Consider the following 18604-nt stretch of genomic DNA (forward strand, 5'->3'; position numbering starts at 1 on the left):
CTCGTCTTTTCTGGACCGTCCGTGCAGTCTCGTGATAAACTTCTGTGCAGCTGCTGCGTGCGGAGTTGAACGCTCCCTTTAACTGCAGAAACGGAATCTCGCTCGCGTAGAAGGTGGAGGAAAAGCGTGCATGATATATTCCACCTGTGATCAGCTGCTTCTTCAAGGGAAGTCCACGTGACATGTGGACACGGTTTGACGTCACACCCCCTTTGTGCGACTCAGCCTGGTTCCGTCCTGTCCGTCATGGAAGCAAAGGAAAGGAGCAGGGGTGTCTTCAGCAGCGTCAAGGTATCAATGAAAGCAACACTTGGAATAATTCCATCCTGTCATGAAAGATGTTTCTGCAAATTTGAGTCCAATCTTCTAAAATGGCTGACTTCCTGTTGGCTTTCATGCATGAGATTACTTTTCCCTGCTGTGATGGTTGATGTAATCAAAACTGGTGTCTGGGTCTATGGATCAGAACGTTTTGCTTTCTCTGTTCACTCGAGATTCCACATTTCAAGTGGGTGTTCTGGCGCGCAGGTTTTCGTGGCGTGTCACAGCGCGCTGCAGCTCTCGCAGCTCCTGGTGTCGGGCTACATGAAGAGCTCCATCTCCACCATCGAGCGGCGCTACGGTCTCTCCAGTCAGAAGTCTGGGCTGCTGGCCGCCTTCAACGAGGTGGGCGTAACTATTTTGCCGAGCGAAGGTTACAGTCCAGAAAGTGCCAATGAGGACCCTCGTGCGTCTTCCAGGTGGGCAACACGTTGCTGATCGTCTTCGTCAGCTTCCTGGGGAGTCGCGTTCACCGCCCTCGCATGATTGGCTTGGGCGCCCTCTTGGCGTGTTTGGCCTCGCTGTTCATGGCGTTGCCGCACTTCCTTGGCGAGCCGTACCGCGCCGGCGCCGGCCAGAGCTACCGTGATGGCCGTGAGTCCCTGACCCATGCGGCGTTAGCGTTCCGGACATTGTGGCAAAAGTACTCGAGTACAGGTACTTGTGTTAACTTGCAGTTACTCGGAACAGTTCCGACCTGTGTCACGTGGAGAGCCTCCTCGCCGCCACGCCATCGTCCAACCGGAGCTGCGTGGAGCAGGAAGGCTCCGCCCACGAGGGCATCTACCCTCTATTGCTATTTGCTCAGCTACTGCTGGGCGTGGCCTCGGCACCACTGCAGCCTTTTGGCATCTCCTACATCGATGACCACGCTAGCAAGAAGAACTCGCCTCTCTACCTCGGTTTGCCGCTCGCCCGCCCGCCCGCCACCTCAGCGTGATTGCGTCGGATATTCAGGACGGCGTTGTTTGTGTCAGGCATCCTGTTGGCCGTCACCGCCGTCGGCCCCGCCTTCGGCTTTCTGGGCGGAGCCTTCCTGCTGCGCTTCTACGTCGACTTTGACAAGATGTCTGCAGGTACGCTTTTTTTTTTTTTTCATCACACCTCGGCCTACTTTGATGCATTTATACGTCATCCGAGATGCTTTATCTGTAGTTTTATGCTTCTTTGTGTCCTACGCTACAGTCGATGTGGAGTTGGATCGCAGCGACCTGCGCTGGGTGGGCGCCTGGTGGCTCGGCTTCCTGGTGGCATCTTGTCTTCTTTTTGTGGTCGCCCTGCCGTACTTCTTCTTCCCTAGGAACATGCGTCCCGAGGTTAGGTGGACGCTGCTGGCACCTTCATCACCTTTGTGTGCTCACGTGACCTTTATTGTGTTTGCGCAGGATGAGTCGGAGGCAGAAGAAAAACGGCAGCCGGATATTTTCCAGGAACTCGGCCTTCTACACTTCCTCAAAAGTCAGCGTCTGCTTCCTGTCTGCAGCTGTCTTGTCTGGTCTGAACGTCATGTGTGTTTCCTCAAGGCTTTCCCAGCATGTTGTGTCGGACCTTGCGAAGTCCCGTCTACCTTCTGGTGATCCTAGCGCAGGTCAACCTGGCCGCCATGGTGGCCGGCCTCGCCACCTTCATGGCCAAGTTCATCGAAAAGCAATTCAGCCAGCCGGCAGACTTCTCCAACGTGATGATCGGTGTGTGTGTTCACGCATGCGCCAACATGTTTCCTTCCACCGACCGTTATCTTCTTCCAAGGTGGCGTGAGCATCCCTCTGGCCGTGTTGGGAACCATGTTAGGCGGAGTCATGATGCGGCGCTGGACTCTCGGTGTCGGCGCCGCCAGCAAGCTCTGCGCTGCCGCCATCTTGCTCAGCCTTTGCTGTGGCTTCCCTCTGATCCTCATGGGCTGCCCAACGCAGAAGGTCGATGGGGTCTTTCCGCCTCGGTAACAACACGGCAAACATCAGAATCAATGAAACAACCAGAAACAGAACCAAAACGGAATCAAAGTGTGTGTCTGTGTGCGCTTGTCAGAAGTACCGCAACAGCGGGTTGCAGCTCGACATGTCAGTGCGTCCCGGAATCGTTCCATCCCGTGTGCGGGTCCGACGGTGTTGAGTTCACGTCTCCGTGTCTTGCTGGCTGCGTCGCCATGGAAACAGACAGCACCAACAAAGTCATGGTAAGGAACATTGCACTCTTGCGGCCTGAAGGGGGCGTCGGCGGTGAAAAAAATGCCCAATCGTTTTTCCACGCAGAACTTCACCGAGTGTCGCTGCGTGGGCGGGGCCAGCGGCTGGGCCACGCCCGGGACGTGCGGCAGCGGGTGCGGCCATCTCCTGTTGCCTTTCGTGGGCCTGATGGCCGCCACCTGTTTCATGGCGTCCTTGTCCCAGACGCCGTCTTTCGTCATCATCCTGAGGTAAGAAGATTCCAGAAGCCAACAGAATGTCCGCTGAGATGGCTGCTAACGCTACGTGCGTGAATAGGACGGTATCAGCGCGTGACAAGTCTTTGGCAGTGGGCATCCAGTACATGCTCTTCAGGGTTCTGGGTGAGTTGGATGAGGTGGTCACATGACCAGGCACGTCCTCACACCTCAATGTTGTTATGGCCTGCGCAGCCTTCATGCCCTGCCCGGTCCTGTATGGCTCCGTCATCGACTCCACGTGCGTCCTGTGGGACAGGAAGTGCGGGAAACAGACTTCCTGTATCTACTACGACTTGGACCGCTTCAGACACAGGCCAGTCTCTTTTCAAAAGACATGTTGTGAATTTTGCTGTTTTTGCTGAACTTTGAAAAGTTGGAGGTCAAAAGGTCACCAAAGGTCTGTTTAAAATACTATTTGACTTGTCTGTGCAGGTTTTTGGGCGTCCAGGGGGTGTTCATGTGCGGAGGCCTTCTGTGCTTCTTCTTTACGGCGCTGGTCCTGCACAGGAAGAGGGCGGATCTCGCGAGCCCCGAGGAATCCGATCGGAAGATCTATGAGCTGGTGAACGAGCATGACAAGGAACAGCAAGTCAAGCCGGGACACGCCTGAGGAAGGTCCAAAAGACACGTTCCACACGCAGTTCCACAGACGTCCACCAGAGACATTCGGTCAACCGGGCTATTTCCCGGCACGCTTCAAGCTAGGCAGCTCCCGCGCTGCCATTTTGTGTCAGGCGGCCCTTCTGCAAGCAGCCGCCATGTACTTAAAAGTCCGGCAAGTATTTGTGTGAGTGCGTGTGCATATTTGTGGCTGTTAGTGGATTTGTGTGTTTGCTTCGGTGCTTTTTTATTTTTTTAATCAACGTACATTTGTTAGTGTGTCCATGATTTCAACATCAAACTTACTTTCTTTTAGTTTTTCCTTTTTTCTTTCTTTCTTTTGTGTTGTTCCTGAGTTGCTGAATCAGATAAAAGAGAGTAAGTGTTTTCTTAAATATATTTTCCAACACTGGCCCAACCCGAGGAATGTGACGATAAAATCAAAACCACATGGTGCGCACACACACACACGCACACACATTCCTCAGAGGAGAGCAGTAGATAATGTGTATATGATCTGATCCACATGTGGAGAGTTCACCATTTATAAGTTGTTTTCACTCAAATATTTTGTATCTTGTCCTACGGTAGCGCTAGAGGTCAAAGTTGATGAGTAAAAAAAAAAAAAAAAAAATCAAGGGTGGTTTTTTTTTTTTTCCCATTGTTATGTTTATTTTGTAACGACACACAAATGTACCACAAGTTAACGATAAATCACGTTTCATCCTCATTGCCCTCCTAGGACCTGCTAAGAGTGTGTGTGTGTGCGTATGTGTGTGTTGATGTGTATGTGTGTTAGATAGTCAGGTCCTTGGGATTAATGACTCTGCCGACGACGAGCAAGGCTCCCGAGGCCTCGTCGCGAAGGAGGAAGAGGAAGGGACGGTCGACGCGGTAGGTCAGGTGACTGGTGGTGGAGGTGGCGGGCGCCGACTGCTCGCCATCGGGTGCCGTCTCCATGACCACCTTATGATAAATGGTGACCAGCTTGGCGGGCTGTGCCGAAATCTTCTCCAAGTCCTGGTCAGCTAGCCAATCTGTGAGCCCTGTATGGAGGAGGGGGCGCAGCTAAGTGTGAGTAGGCGACTTTGGGTTGAGGAGAAACACTCGCTCCCCTGGAGACATCTTCAGAGCCATCCCAGGTTCAATCCACCCAGGACTCACCCAGGGCAGGGAGCAGCGTCATGAGGTCCGTGGCGTACCCGAACTTGAGGACGGGCATGGTGAGGGTGACGTGCGTGGCGTGCAGCGTGTTGCCCAGGTCTTGCACAAACTCGGCTGTCAGCGTCTCCTCCAGGGCGGTCAGGTTGGACGTCACTTCATGAGGCAGGAACACAAACATGCTCACCTGGTTCTGCAGGAGGATCTGTGCAATCTAGAGCAAGAAGATAACAGGTGGAGGTTGGTGGGTGTGGCCAAAAGGGGGCGGGGCAGCTGCTTCCCCGCTTACTGTGCAGCTCAGGTCAGAATCCACGCCCATCTTGATGGGGTAGTGCTCCTGCTGCATCATGGGAACCCGGACGGGCGCTTTGCCCTCCTGCTGGAAGTTCTGCAAGGATTGAGGCTGGAACGCCGTCATCCACTTCCCTGTTTGGTGAGCACATTTTGGTTGTTCTCACTATTGCTCTTCACAATGTTGTGATGGTTCTCCTTACCTTTAAAGTAGGCCCCGGCCACAGCGTTGACTCCAGGGTTCCTAGGCAGGGGCTTGGCCAGGAGGCGCTGCACCTTGTTGCCGGTCTCCGTGGCGACCCAGTTGTTGATCTCCTTGGTGTCTTGACTCCCTCCCTGCAGGGCTTTGGGTCGGATGCCGTATTGCTGCTCCACAGCGGTGAAGAACTCCTGTTTGAGGCGCAGACCTGAGAGAAAACATCACATGGCGTCACGGAATAAGCAGCGTCAAGACGAGCGAGTTCGGGTCACGAGGACTGACGTCTGGCCAGGTAGAGGCGGGCTGCCGCGCTCAGTCCTTTGTTGCCCGTCTTGACAGAGGTCAGGAGGTCCCTCAGGGTGTTGTGGAGCTGAGGGTCTTGCAGGGTGTGGTACCTCAAGGCTCGGAACAGCTGCCTCTCACCACGCTCAGAAGCTCCTGTGGAACCGACCGCATTAGGTCCGAGCTTGATATTTCGAGTGATATGTGCTCACCCAAGGCCAGTTGGGTGAGGACCGCAGAGACGCTGATGGGCGCGAGAACCACATTGGCGTTGTCCTGCTGGGCTGCCAGCGCACGGAAAAGGTTGTAGCCAAAGTCGGAGGTGGCGGCGGCCATCTTTGTGGCGGGTGTGGTGAAGAGCTCCACGTGTTCATCCTCGCCACCTGCTGGTTCGTTCTCCTCCGTCTGTGCCTGGATCAGAAAGGCAAGTGCCCATGTCAACGCGTACACACGCACACACGCACACACGCACACACACACACGTAGCTCGGAGCTTGTTTTTAGATTCCGGAATGGTTTCATCATCCACATCAATTCACCATGTAGACGATACCTGAACCAAAACAAAGACCAGCAGGCCCAAAAGCAGGAGGGGGGTTGTCGGCTTCATCCTGAAACACACCGAGATTACGTTTTAGTTCATTTTTAGTCCCGCTAGTTTTTGATTTGTTTATTGTTGTTGTTTTTTTTACATTAATTTTCACAACTCCATTATTCCACTTGACAAAAATATCTTTTTAATTCTGTTATTTGTTATGGGTGAGAACCTTTGACGCATGTGCTGGCGCGGCAGAGAACAAAAATAAGAGATTTCGAAGTAAAAAAGAAAAACATGTTTGCATGCCCCTCGGTCACGTGACTTGAGCCCCTGAACGCTGCCAAGAGGGTCAAAGTGCTCGTCGCTCGACGCGAACACGCAGGGAAGAGAAGTAACCAAGTACAAATACTCCGTACTTTCTTACTCTTTTGAAATTGGTAATTAAGTCAATTTCCGAAACATGTTGCTGCCTCGTGCAGAAGAGCGCGCATTCTTTTCGTCGCCAGCACAACCACTGATGGAAGTTGCAACAACTAAACTAGCTTTTGGATTAATCATGTATTGGTTGTTCTGTCGATACTTTAACCAATCTTTTTTTTTCTTTACCCAGGTACAGTGTGAGTACTTTTGCGCGACGGTCACGTGGTCCATCTACTGGTGATGTCATGTTACCACCCCCCAAAATTGAGCCTCCCGAGTATGTCAACGCAAAAAAAAGATCAAAATAGGTACGCAATTGGACTTGGTTCGAGTGTTTGGCACTTTGGGTTATGCGGCGCGCCCAGGTGGTCAAGTAAAAAAAAATTGAAATGAAAGAAAGGAACGGAAGAATTGATTGACGCGCACTCACCTCGCAGCAGCCTTGCTCTCTCGCTCCACGTCGCCGCGCGTGACAGCGGGGCGCGCGCACGTCGCCAGCTCGATCCCGAGCGGGGACGCGCGGCCGAGACGGACGCGCAATCCTCATGACTGGATGGTGACCGCAAACTCTTTCCTCTCTGCTTCTGCTCGGGCTTGTTTGTTCAAACATTGAAAAGTTCTGGCTGTCCGCTCACGTTGGACACGTCACGAAAACACGGTTGTCCATTCGTGCACGGACATGGATGTGCGTTCACGCGACATGTCACCATTTGTATGTGCGTTCACATAAATATTTGTCCACGGAACGGATTCGAATCTCAAGGCACCGGCGGGATTGCACTGTCCGACCCCGACTGGGACTGTACCAAAGGTGACCACCAGGTGGCAGCAAACTCGCAACACAACTTCACTTTCCGATACTCAGTTTCCAAAGTAGATCCTTCAGGATTCTTTAATTTCTTATTCATTGTCCTTTATCAGCCGTTTAATTATTTTCTTTCATTTATTGATCATTTATGTATTCATTTAAACTCATTTATTTGCCAATCATTCATTCCTTCGACTATTCATCCACTCACGATTCATCCATTCATTCATTGCTTGTCTTTGAGCAGCTTCATCACTTCCCAGTCTTCATCATGCAGCGACGAAGGCCACCACCAGCTCAACTTTCCCGCTTTCTCTTTACTTTGTGCGTGCGCATGCTCGTGCGCGTGCACGCGACAGGTTACTATTTAGCTTGAATGGCGAGCGCGTTGAAGGCAGAGAGAAGTCGGAAGCCGTAGATTGTCGCTCGTCATCGTCAGTGTCGTCCTCCTGCTCGATGGCGGTCCTTCCCCTGCGGGTGCGGATGTTCCGCGTTGTGTGGCGTCTCAAGAGCGTCTTGATCGTGGCCTTTGGTCCGCTGCTCCTGCTGCCGCTCGCCCTCAGCACCAAGGTGAGACACAGTCACGCACAAAAATTGCTTTATTGAATTTGATTTTGTGTTTATGCATGAGTGTCATTCAGTTTTATTTTGTTAATGTATTTTATTCATTTTCATTTTTTCATCAATTCAAACCATTTTTATTCTTTTTATTGTCCATTTTTAAACATTATTATAGTTGTATTTTTTTATTCTTTTAACGTTCTCATACATTTAAATGTTTTTATTTCTAAACCCGTTTTACTGACTTGACATTTTAGTTATAATTTCACCTTGCATTACCATATTTATTCATTTAAATATTTCATTTACAGTAGTTATAATTGTTGTACACGGTAATTCCGGTAAACGGTGTTCCGTTCATTCAAAATGTTCATTTTCAACGTAAAGATTCAATATCGATTTGACTTCTTCAAAACTATTTTTAATGTAACATTTTCATTTCTAAACCGTGTTACAATCGTTCGATTCGAATCATTCGTCTTGCATTGTATGACAACTCGCCATGGCATTTCCAAGCACTTTATTGAGTTCATTTTTTTGTCATTTAAGTGGCACTTTCCAAACATTGTCGCTTTCTAAATGCGTTTATCCTCAAGTCTTTCATTTTAGGAACACGTTTTGTGACATTTCTCATTCGTGAACCTTTCTGGCCCCGTCGTGGCTGTCATTGATTGACCAGTACATCGACGGCTCCAAGTTCAGCGACCTTCTCATTCTTCATCACTATATTGTCCTCCCCCCCCCCCCCCACCACCTTCCCGCATGCACGTGTGTGAGAGCACGTGCATGTGCATGTGTGCACGGGCGCGGTAAATGAAACCAAAGTGGTGTGTTTGCGCTCAGCGGGTCCTGCCGCGGCCTCCTGGCAGCCTTTGCTGCTTTCTCACGCTTCTCCTCATCTTCATCACATGTCACGGCTGGCATTTGGCCTTCCCGATGCAATCTTTTGAAACGTCATACGTAGAGGCAACAAGTCTCACATTCTCCATCCAAACACTTTTCATCTTCATGTTGACACATCCGATAGGCACCCGTCTATGCATGCGCTGTTCAACTGCATTGACGTGTATTCTGATCTGTGCACAGGAGGCAGCGTGCGCGTACGTCATCCTGCTGATGGCGCTGTTCTGGTGCACCGAAGTTTTGCCGCTGGCCGTCACCGCGCTGCTGCCGACCATCTTGTTTCCCCTGCTCGGAATCATGCAGTCCAAAGACGTAAGCGCGCTTGCACGCACAAAAGAGGACAATAAGTGGGAACAAATTCTGAGGTGTCTCCCCCTGCAGGTGTGCATGCAGTACCTGCGAGACAGCAACATGTTATTCGTGGGCGGGCTGATGGTGGCGGTGGCCGTGGAGCACTGGAACCTCCACAAACGCATCGCACTCAAAGTTCTACTCCTGGTGGGAATCAGGCCCGCACGGTGAGTTGTGTGCTTCAATGGATGCTATTTGTACGGTGTGTGTTAGCATGTCGCTACACATTTAGGTACAAACACAAGTTACTTCAAGTGGAGATCTAAATGAATTGACTTGTGCCATGACAGGCTGATGCTGGGCTTCATGAGCGTGACAGCCTTCCTGTCCATGTGGATTAGCAACACAGCCACGGCCGCCATGATGGTCCCCATTGTGCACGCCGTGCTGGACCAACTGCATGGCCACGACGACGCTGAGGAAGGACAGGCGAAGACGAGCGAAGACGCCGCCTCTAGAAAGCAGAGCGCCTTTGTCATCCAGATGCCTGAAGCGGACGCTTCCGAAAGAACGGGTGAGTAACCTTCTGTCTTTTAGTGGAGGTTCACAGTAGGTGTGATTGGAAGTTTGATGGAATTTCTTTCCTGCAGGCGAAGGTACGGAAGAAGCCGCAGTTGAGACTGCATCCCATGAGGACGTGACGATGTCATCGCTCAAAGTGCCACCGCAGGACAAACCTCCATCTGCGCCGAAAGGTCAGGGTGCACTTTCCGCCCCGTTGAGCACGTCGGAGTTGGAAGAGGTGGACGAGGTGGACGAGGAACGCAAGCGTTTGAGCAAAGGTCTGCTACTGAGCGTGTGCTACGCGGCCAGCATCGGCGGCATCGCCACGCTCACCGGAACTGGACCCAACCTGGTTCTGCTGGGTCAGATGAGCCAGTGAGTGCCGGCTAACGCGCTAGCGTGCTCGGGCGACGCTCTCATTGTCACGTCCGGTGGCAGGCTGTTCCCACAGAGCGGCGGTGTCATCAACTCGGCGTCCTGGTTTGTCTTCGCCTTCCCTACCATGATGATGATGCTCGCGATGGCCTGGATTCTCCTGCAGCAAGTCTTCATAGGACGCAGGTCAGTCCTGAATCCACCACTTCCTACTACCTCTACATGACCTGACCTCCTATCTATGTTGATGTCATCTATTGCGCCATCAATGTTTACTACTCCATCTATCTATCTATCCATCTGGCAGCTAGCATGCTAGCGGCGGGTCAATTATACTACCTCTTAACTACGTGCACAATATCCGATCGTCCTCCTACATATCTTTTCATCTGTTCTGTTTCCATGCGTACCACACCTGTTCTTCTCATCTTATCTACAATATGTTTTGGAAACTCCTCTCCATGTTGACAATGTGTACACTTTGCTTTCTACCTTCTCTATCGTTTGATGGTCAGCCTGTGGGGGGCGTGGTCGTGCGGGGCAGGGCAGAAGGCGAAGGCGAAGGAGCAAGCGGCGCGCGATGCCATCGGAGAAGAGCACCAGCGCCTAGGTCCCATGACCTACGGCGAGGCCAGCGTGATGGCGCTCTTCCTCCTCATGGTGGTGCTGTGGTTCACGCGGGAGCCGCGCTTCGTGGACGGCTGGGCCTCGCGGATGTTCAACGCCGATGCAGAGTAAGTCAGCCAATTTTTCAGTGTTTTTTTTTTACACAAACCTATGGCAATAACATAATCAGCAGCTCTTTCTGGTGAGTGTGAAATTTAACTTGGCCACCAGGGGCAGTATTGAACAATTGGGAAGACAAACAAAAACTTTCACAACTATTGTTATCGCGTCTGTCTATGTGTTGCTCCAAAGTTCGAGTTCAAATAATCGTTGCTTAAAGTGCTGTAACTGCCAAGTTGATGCTATTTGTTAGCCTGCTGATTCCTTTTGAATTGTTTCTTAGCATCAACCTAAGTCATCTTTTGGAAGGCAAAGCGATGTGATTGTCTCAAGTCCACAATATGCTTTGTTTTTGATTATTTGTTCATAAATTCTAGCTTAAATGTTTGATTGCGTATCAAACTCAAGAAAGGTCAGGTCACACGTATCGCAAGGGTTCGTTAAATATCCATCCGTCAAGCCTCGTGTGGCGGCAGTGCTATGTGTCAATCGAAATCTTTGACCCTTTAAAAGGGACGAACGTGGACGCCATTCATGTTCATTCATGAAGTCGCTGCCAGGTTACATAATCACGTCGACTAATGACCTTTCACTTGCACTCTGCATAAACACCAAAGAGCGGTCACACGGCGTGCATGTGTGTAATTTCAATATTTGCGCTGTGCTGCGACAGGAAGTGAACTTGACCTCTGTGTCGCAAGGCCAAAAACAACACCCGATCTCAAGAACACCGTGGACCAGAATAATCTCCCGTACCACCTTTTCTTATCACTAACTGCTAACTGTTTGTATGACCTGTACTTTTTTTTCTCCACGTGATAATACATGTAGACAGACAACATGACAATACTAACGTGTATGTATTCTTTATCTTCTGCGAAGAACAACTGTTATTGCTGTGTCTGTATTATACTGCTCCCTGGTGGGCAAGAGGCACACACCAAAATGACCAATTTATTGTTTAAAAAAACACATTTTGAAACTCGTGACATCCCCGCAGGTTCGTCACGGACGCCACTGTCTCCCTCATGGTGGCGCTCTTACTGTTCATCCTGCCGTCCCAGCCGCCCAAATATCTCTGCTACTGGAGGCAAAACTCAGACCCGGGTCAGTGACACGCACACGTGTGGCCTCATTATTCAAGTTGATTCTAAGAGGTGAAAGCTTTTGTTCTGGTCTGTCCCATCAGACGCGCAGGTGTCCAGAGGCCCCGCCCCCCCGCTGTTGACGTGGAAGGTGGCGCAGGCCAAGATTCCGTGGAACATCGTGCTGCTGCTGGGCGGAGGCTTTGCGCTGGCCAAAGGCAGCGAGGTGAGCTACAAGCAGCTCTGACTCGAAGTGTTGGCGCTGGGTAGCCAATTGACAAAGAGTGAATGCAAATCGGTAATGATTGGATTTGGGTGTGTCGTTCAGGAGTCCGGTTTATCGCGCTGGTTGGGCTCCCAGATGACGCCACTTCACTCCATCCCGCCGTGGGCCATCACCGTAGTCCTATGCCTCCTCACTGCCACCTTCACAGAGTGCGCCAGCAACGTGGCCACGGCAACGCTCCTCCTGCCGATCCTGGCTTCCATGGTAATTTATGATCATCGTGAAAAGTGACATGTGTTGTCAATTTTCCAAAGATAATATTATGTACCAGACATGTTTGGAAACCACTCAACGTTTTGTCTTCTTCTTCTTCTTGTGTAACGTGCTTGCGGCAGTCTCAGTCCATCAGCGTGAATCCTTTGTACGTGATGATCCCGTGCACTTTGAGCGCATCGTTCGCCTTCATGCTGCCCGTGGCCACGCCTCCCAACGCCATCGTCTTCTCTTCTGGGTACCTCAAAGTAACCGACATGGTAAGTCTGTAGGCCAGACACATGCGACACATCAGTTGGCTAAAAATGCCAAAAAAGATATGAGATGAGCCACATGAGAATTGTTAGCCACATAATTCGCAACCTGCTACTATGCGCTCCCTGCAGGCAAAAACTGGCGTGGTGATGAACATCATCGGCATTGTGTGCATCAGCGTGGCCATCAACACCTGGGGTCGCGTCTTGTTCTCTCTGGACTCCTTCCCCGAGTGGGCCAACGCCACCACGCCCATTTAGCTCCACCCCTTAAGCTGCTTACATTTGTCGTGTACTGCTGAATGTGTCAGCAAAATCTTATTTTCTCTAGCAGACAATATGTTGGAAATGTATGTTTTGATACAAACAATTGGTAAGAATCTATCCTTTTTGTTTATTTGGAGAAGAACATTTGTCATATTATAAACTTTATATTTAACACATTCATGTTAATATTATTTTCCTTCAGCCTCAACTTTGAGGTTACGATTTTGTTAATATTGTTTTACTGTTTAAAGCACAGTATGTGACTTTTGTCACAGGTGTAGATGATTGTACATATGTAACGTTCTAACACTTTTATGCCCTTTTAAATAAACATTTCACACAAAACCATGGACGCTTTCGATCAATCATCCGTAAATGAAAGAAAAATCCATCAAAAAGATCGAATAAAATGTATTTACACCGTAAATTATGTTTACACTCTAACACAGTAGGTGGCGGTAATGCACCTAAAAACCGGAGCCACCCGCCGTAAAACAAAACGAAGAAGAAAATGACGTAACCTAAGATGAACGACAAACATTTAGTAGCATGCTAGCTTAGCAGAGAAACCCCCCGCGCCTCGCACCCGTATATGACAACTTCCCTTGAGCCAGTGCTTCTCAATTATTTTCTGTTACGCCCCACTATTTGAGAAGCACTGGCCTAGGTGACTGATTCACAATTTGGTTTTGTCTGATATCAGATATTAAATATAGAAAACCAACTGGCTGATTGATTTGTTTTAATTAAGAGGGGAAAAAAACAGCAAAAGCATTTCACTAGCTGACCAGGAGATGGCGACAGCGTGGCATCTGAAGACCATGGATTGTTTGTTCTGCTATAGCCTAGGTGACTGATTCACAATTTGGTTTTGTCTGATATCAGATATTAAATAAAGAAAGCCAACTGGCTGATTGATTTGTTTTAATTGAGAGGGGAAAAAAACAGCAAAAGCATTTCACTAGCTGACCAGAAGATGGCGACAGCGTGGCTTCTGAAGACCATGGATTGTTTGTTCTGCTATAGCCTAGGTGACTGATTCACAATTTGGTTTTGTCTGATAATAGGTATTAAATAAAGAAAACCAACTGGCTAATTGATTTGTTTTAATTGAGAGAAAAAAAAACATCAGCAAAAGCATTTCACTAACTGACCAGGAGATGGCGACAGCGCGGCATCTGAAGACCATGGATCGTTCTGCTATGCCGGTGTAAAAAAAAAAAAAAAACGTAATTAGCTAGGGGTCAAAGGTCAAAGTTTACGGTTCAAAGTTCACCCAGGGGTCAAAGGTCGGTTCAAAGTTCACGGGGTCATGTGCACATTTTCGATTTTTAACTAGAGTGGTTCAAAGGTCACCCAGGGGTCACCCAGGGGTCACCACGGGGTCACCCAGGGGTCAACGCGGGTTCATGGGGTCACCACGGGGTCACCGCGGGGTCACCGCGGGTTCAAAGTTCAGGGTTCACTTTTTTTTTTTTTTTTTTTTTTTAAGTTAACCTTTATTTAACCCAGTGCTTCTCAATTATTTTCTGTTACGCCCCCCCCCTAGCAAGAAGAAAACTATTCGCGCCCCCCCTCCCCACCGTGACTATCCTAACTTGTCTTGTAAGTCGTAAAATGTTGCACTGTCGCAAACGTGACAGAAGTAACAATGAGAGCGCCACTGCCCCCTGCTGTAGTAAACGCGCAATTACACTTTATTCTAGTACTGCCAAAAAAAAAGCCTGTTCCCCAGGGTCACACGCGGGGGCGCGCCCCACTATTTGAGAAGCACTGCCTTGAGCAGACACCGTTCCCGATTCATGACGTCACATCCGCCAATTCAAATCTTCCTCGCCTGCTCGTCCAATGGCGCTTTGCACACTCGCGTACCACGTGACAGGCCACCGCATTAGGGAAAAATCATGTAACTGAAAGTGAAAAGTGCCACACCCGCAGAAGTGAGAGAAAATTGACAAGTGCCACTTTGCCCGCCTCCTACCTCTGTCAAATTTAGTCTGACCAATCAGAGCGCAGCCAAAATGAGCCTGACCACGTCCACTTTTCCACCAGCCAATCGGAAGGCAATTTTAAATTGACGACGCCTCGCTTACTTCACATCCCACCAATCACAGGACCCCTCGTCTGCATCACCGCGCCTCCTTTCCAACCAATTGCATTTAATTCTCATTGATCCGCCCACTTCCTGAGACCTCAGCGAATCATGAAGCAGTATTAAACAAGCGAAAGGAAAAAAAATACATGAAAAATAAGCGGCACAATCTTTATGCAGAAGTGAGAGAAAATTGACAAAGTACAGCCCAAAGACTGGTCTCGAACACTATTCCCATCGTCGGCCATGACGTTAACCACACGACCAAAGACTCGTGACTACGATAGTGACAGAATGCTCATCTCAAGCCTTCTACCTCAATTTGCCTGATGATTACACTGACATTTAGACAAAAGGTGTGCAAGAAATTTTATTCTCAGTGAATATTTCATTGCTTCTTGCAGTCGTTCTATACAATTAACTTGAAACACTCACATCTGTTACTGTACCTTGTATCTGTAGGAATGCACAGAGAAATGAGCAGTTAAACAGGTTTTCATTACATTCACAATGAAAACTCCGGACACATGGTATACGTTTTAAACTTTTATTAAAAGAGAATAAAGCTCTGATGACACCGGAGACTCTATTTATGAAAAACAAACCATCCCACCAGGAAAAAGCGGATCTAAGATACAAACCACATTTCCTCACTCTTTTTATCCTCTCCCTCCACTGTCGGGAAGCCCTCCGAGGGTTTGATCCCAGCTCTTCCTTTTCCAACGATAATTAAAAAAAAGTCACAACACTGCCACTAATTATGAAATTCCACAACATGGAAAATTACTACTACATGTGTTTCTTTGGGAACGCCGAATTAGCTTAGACTATGAACTACAATGCTTGAAAGGTTGGACGTGGGAACTTGTCCAGGTACAAACAACAAACAAACGAACAAAGAAAATTCTCCAACGCTCCTGCTCCTTGTATCCATCCTGATGCCTAAAAATCCTAAATCCTGATCCGGCTCCGGATGGGGTGACAATGAGCCCAGTCCAAACCTTCAGAATACCAGCAGAACCAAAGAGAAGGAGTTAGAATCACACCTTCGCATTGAAAGGAAAAAATATCTACATTTTGATGACACTTAACAGGGTTGGAGAAAACTACAAAGCAAATTAAGAAGAAAAAAAAAAGGGTGGCGGGTACCACCTACAAACAAAATGAATGCAGAAGCTTATTTCTGCAGTGGGTGATTGAGTATTGAGCAAGAATGGGGCACCATTTTAAGTGTAAAAACATGTGAACAGCCTCACAATTAGATGTTTGTAAAGGCACAACCATCATACCATTGCGTGCCACATTTGTATCCTCCTCCTTCTCATCCTCCTCCTCCTCTTTATCCTAATTTGAACTGTTTCCTTCTCTTCCCATCCTATCCTGCCGCTCTGATCTCTACAGAGAGACACACAAGAAGATCAGCGGACAAAATGCTTTGAGAAGCCAAAGAAAAAGCACAGCAATAGCGGCAGCGTTCAAGGAGCTGGGAAGAGGGGGTGGGGAAAATGACGGAATGGTGAGTAAAATGAAAAACAAAATAAAAAAAATAAAAAAAGTCACCCAACACAGTGAAGGGAAGGAAAGGGGGACGGGCAGCAACCAAAAAACCCAAAACGGCAGGGCTGATGAGAAATACATGACAAACGGGATCCAACTCCGAGGTTTCTTTTGCCCTCTCTCTTGACGTGCCGCTCTACGTCAAGTCAGCGCGGCACCGGCGGCTCTAGGTGCGGGAGCGAGAACGAGAGCGGGAACGGGAATGGGAGCGAGAGCGCCGTGGGGAATAGCGTGGCGAGGCCCGGCCGCGACGAGCGGGGGAGTAGCTCCGTGATCGGCTCTTGCTTCGGCTCCGGCTTCTGCTCCGGCTGCGGGAGCGGTCGTAGCTGGGGCTGCGGTGGCCGTCCATCCTAACACGAATGTACGCCGTCTCGCCCTGCACACAAAAGAAATGCTTAGTGTTGCATGGCAAACGGATCGGGTGCTTAGAGAACAGCTGCGGCTGTTCCTCATGAGGTGGCCGGGCAGTGGGTTGGGTGTTTTGGACATGTGCCCCCCCGAGAGCCGCGTCCCCGGAGACGACCCAGGACATGTTGGACAGTCTCCCTTGCTGGCCTGGGAAAGCCCCGGGATCCTGCTTGGAAAAACTGGACGAAGCGGCTGGGCAGAGGGAAGTCAGGTCTCCCCTGCTTAGGCGGCAGCCCACCGAGCATTTGCATTGTGCAGGAATAGTCTTAGCATTGATTGTAAAACGTATATAGTGATGACATGTCATATTGTCTTCAATGTGGAGTCGCAATTATATCTAAACAGCCAAACGGCAAATACAAGAAACAAAAATAAATACTTCATTTGTCTATTCATTCATTAAAATAACTCTCTGCACAATTCAGATGTTTTGTGCCCGCTTTTCGGGCTCTTTCCCCTACGCCCCACATACCTCGTGGGAGCGAAACTTGCTGTTGTCCAACTTGTGCACGGCGTATGTCATGTCCTCCTTCCGCACAAACTCCACCACGCCACTGCCATCGCGGTTCACGTCAGCGTAGCACACATCGCCCGCTTCTCGCATGTGGTCCTTCAGGTCCTGCCAACTCCCACTAGGAGGGAGACCTGAAAAAATAATGAATGCATATGTAAATCACGCATTAAGTGACTTTTACACAAAGCTAGCACACTGAGGAAGCCACAGCTCACCTGACACGATGACCCTGTACTCGGAGCGCCTAGATGGTGGTCCGTATCGACCCCTAGGTGGGCCTGCAGCTCCTCCTCGTCCACTTCGGGGGAACTCCACTCGCAGTCGGTAGCCATCGTAGTCATAGCCGTCACGACCGTACACGGCGTCATCTGCGTCCCTGTCAAATCAAACAGTTACATAGCTACTGCATATGTGCACACATACTTTATAATAGTTTCAACGTTTGCTTTGTTTGATCTGCACATAGTCTTAGACTTGATTGTATTGTAATGTGGTAAATTACATTTTAGAGAAGCTAACTGCAACACAAAACCAGAGTAAATTTCCCTCATTTTAAATTGTAGAAAACGTTCACTTTACAAGCAATTCAGAATAAAATAAACGGTCTTTGTTTGATACATTTGGGCCTCAAGTTTACCGTAGTTAGGCTTAGTCAAATGTGCCATTAAATGCACATTTCTTTTGCGAAATATCTGAATAAAAACGCAATTTGAATAGATACAATTTGAATTTAAACGGACAACCCGCGCTAGAGACGTGCGCTTCGCGCTCACCTCGGGTCCTCAAACTGCACGAAGGCGAATGGCGGTCCTCCTCGTCGGTTTTTCAGATCGATATCACGGATGGAGCCGTACTTGTAGAAGAGGTCTTCGACGTCCTTAGAGCGGATATCGGGCGGCAGGTTGCCGACGTAGATGCGGCAGTCATTGCTCCCCGCGGGTCCGCGGATAATGCCTCCGCTAGACATGCTAGCTAGCGCACAATGGACGTGGTAGCGTGGAAGTGAATGGGCTAGCTGGCTAGCTAGTGAGGCTAGCGAGCGAGGCTACTTAGCGTGTTCGCTGGTTTTAAACGACTAAGAAGGGCAGTTGCAGTTCAGCTCCTCTCACCTGGCCGTTGGGAACAACGCGGGGAATATTTTAGGCAAGACTTGGTCGCGGTATACGTTAAATGGCTCAAGGTATTAACGAGGAAGCAGATTGCGCTAATTCCCTCAAGGTGCTTGGCTCTCCACTTTCCGCCAACATCTACGTCTTCTTCGTTGGACTATTTAAAAGTAGCTGGGGAGTTGTGCACACTGACACCTACAGGAGAAACGTGTAAACTACGTCAGTGAGCGTAATCGTCAGTATCCCTTTTGGATTATTTTATTTACTAATTTGATGGTAATAAACCTTGATCAATTGAAATGGAAACATGTTTTTGTGCCAAACCCAATGTATATAAAGTAAATACATAATAAA

The 18604-nt window shown here is 49.1% G+C and overlaps 4 protein-coding genes across 10 annotated transcripts; 2 read left to right on the forward strand and 2 right to left on the reverse strand.

The window, feature by feature from the left end:
• Positions 1 to 160: 160 nt before the first annotated feature.
• On the forward strand, positions 161 to 4003 carry slco2b1 (solute carrier organic anion transporter family, member 2B1). The gene is made up of 14 exons (XM_061299068.1): positions 161 to 291; positions 529 to 666; positions 741 to 915; positions 999 to 1223; positions 1299 to 1397; positions 1507 to 1637; positions 1707 to 1779; positions 1845 to 2009; positions 2071 to 2260; positions 2350 to 2497; positions 2574 to 2737; positions 2805 to 2869; positions 2939 to 3059; positions 3179 to 4003. Exons 1-14 carry the CDS (start codon positions 247 to 249, stop codon positions 3354 to 3356), a joined length of 1917 nt encoding a protein of 638 aa, XP_061155052.1. The 5' UTR covers positions 161 to 246; the 3' UTR covers positions 3357 to 4003.
• serpinf1 (serpin peptidase inhibitor, clade F (alpha-2 antiplasmin, pigment epithelium derived factor), member 1) lies at positions 3196 to 6799 on the reverse strand. Of its 2 annotated transcripts, none has more exons than XM_061299095.1 (8): positions 6668 to 6799; positions 5819 to 5890; positions 5492 to 5690; positions 5280 to 5435; positions 5002 to 5205; positions 4797 to 4933; positions 4511 to 4721; positions 3196 to 4392 (listed from the first exon to the last, which is right to left on the reverse strand). In XM_061299095.1, the coding sequence occupies exons 1-8, from the start codon at positions 6782 to 6784 to the stop codon at positions 4142 to 4144; spliced, it is 1347 nt and encodes a 448-aa protein (XP_061155079.1). In that variant the 5' UTR covers positions 6785 to 6799; the 3' UTR covers positions 3196 to 4141. The 2 variants fall into 2 exon arrangements, with proteins under 2 accessions (XP_061155079.1, XP_061155080.1); XM_061299096.1 differs by having other exon boundaries at positions 5833 to 5890; positions 6668 to 6768.
• LOC133167922 (Na(+)/citrate cotransporter-like) lies at positions 5563 to 12915 on the forward strand. 5 transcript variants are annotated; one of them, XM_061299057.1, is made up of 14 exons: positions 5563 to 5703; positions 6428 to 6545; positions 7405 to 7615; positions 8693 to 8821; positions 8891 to 9027; positions 9151 to 9374; positions 9451 to 9739; positions 9803 to 9925; positions 10255 to 10473; positions 11466 to 11572; positions 11655 to 11776; positions 11879 to 12040; positions 12172 to 12309; positions 12436 to 12915. In XM_061299057.1, the coding sequence occupies exons 2-14, from the start codon at positions 6478 to 6480 to the stop codon at positions 12562 to 12564; spliced, it is 2058 nt and encodes a 685-aa protein (XP_061155041.1). In that variant the 5' UTR covers positions 5563 to 5703; positions 6428 to 6477; the 3' UTR covers positions 12565 to 12915. The 5 variants fall into 5 exon arrangements, with proteins under 5 accessions (XP_061155041.1, XP_061155039.1, XP_061155038.1 ...); XM_061299055.1 differs by having other exon boundaries at positions 10284 to 10473; XM_061299054.1 differs by having other exon boundaries at positions 8693 to 9027.
• A 2280-nt stretch (positions 12916 to 15195) lies between these two features.
• On the reverse strand, positions 15196 to 18411 carry LOC133167965 (serine/arginine-rich splicing factor 1B-like). Of its 2 annotated transcripts, XR_009718129.1 has the most exons (5): positions 17915 to 18411; positions 17357 to 17517; positions 17100 to 17272; positions 15952 to 16595; positions 15196 to 15663 (listed from the first exon to the last, which is right to left on the reverse strand). XR_009718129.1 is itself a non-coding variant. In XM_061299148.1 (4 exons), exons 1-4 carry the CDS (start codon positions 18106 to 18108, stop codon positions 16386 to 16388), a joined length of 738 nt encoding a protein of 245 aa, XP_061155132.1. In that variant the 5' UTR covers positions 18109 to 18411; the 3' UTR covers positions 15196 to 16385. The 2 variants fall into 2 exon arrangements, 1 of the variants encoding a protein (XP_061155132.1); XM_061299148.1 differs by having other exon boundaries at positions 15196 to 16595.
• Between the last annotated feature and the right edge of the window lie 193 nt (positions 18412 to 18604).

The sequence above is a fragment of the Syngnathus typhle genome, linkage group LG15, assembly GCF_033458585.1.
Source record: "Syngnathus typhle isolate RoL2023-S1 ecotype Sweden linkage group LG15, RoL_Styp_1.0, whole genome shotgun sequence".
In the NCBI taxonomy this organism is placed as follows: domain Eukaryota; kingdom Metazoa; phylum Chordata; class Actinopteri; order Syngnathiformes; family Syngnathidae; genus Syngnathus; species Syngnathus typhle.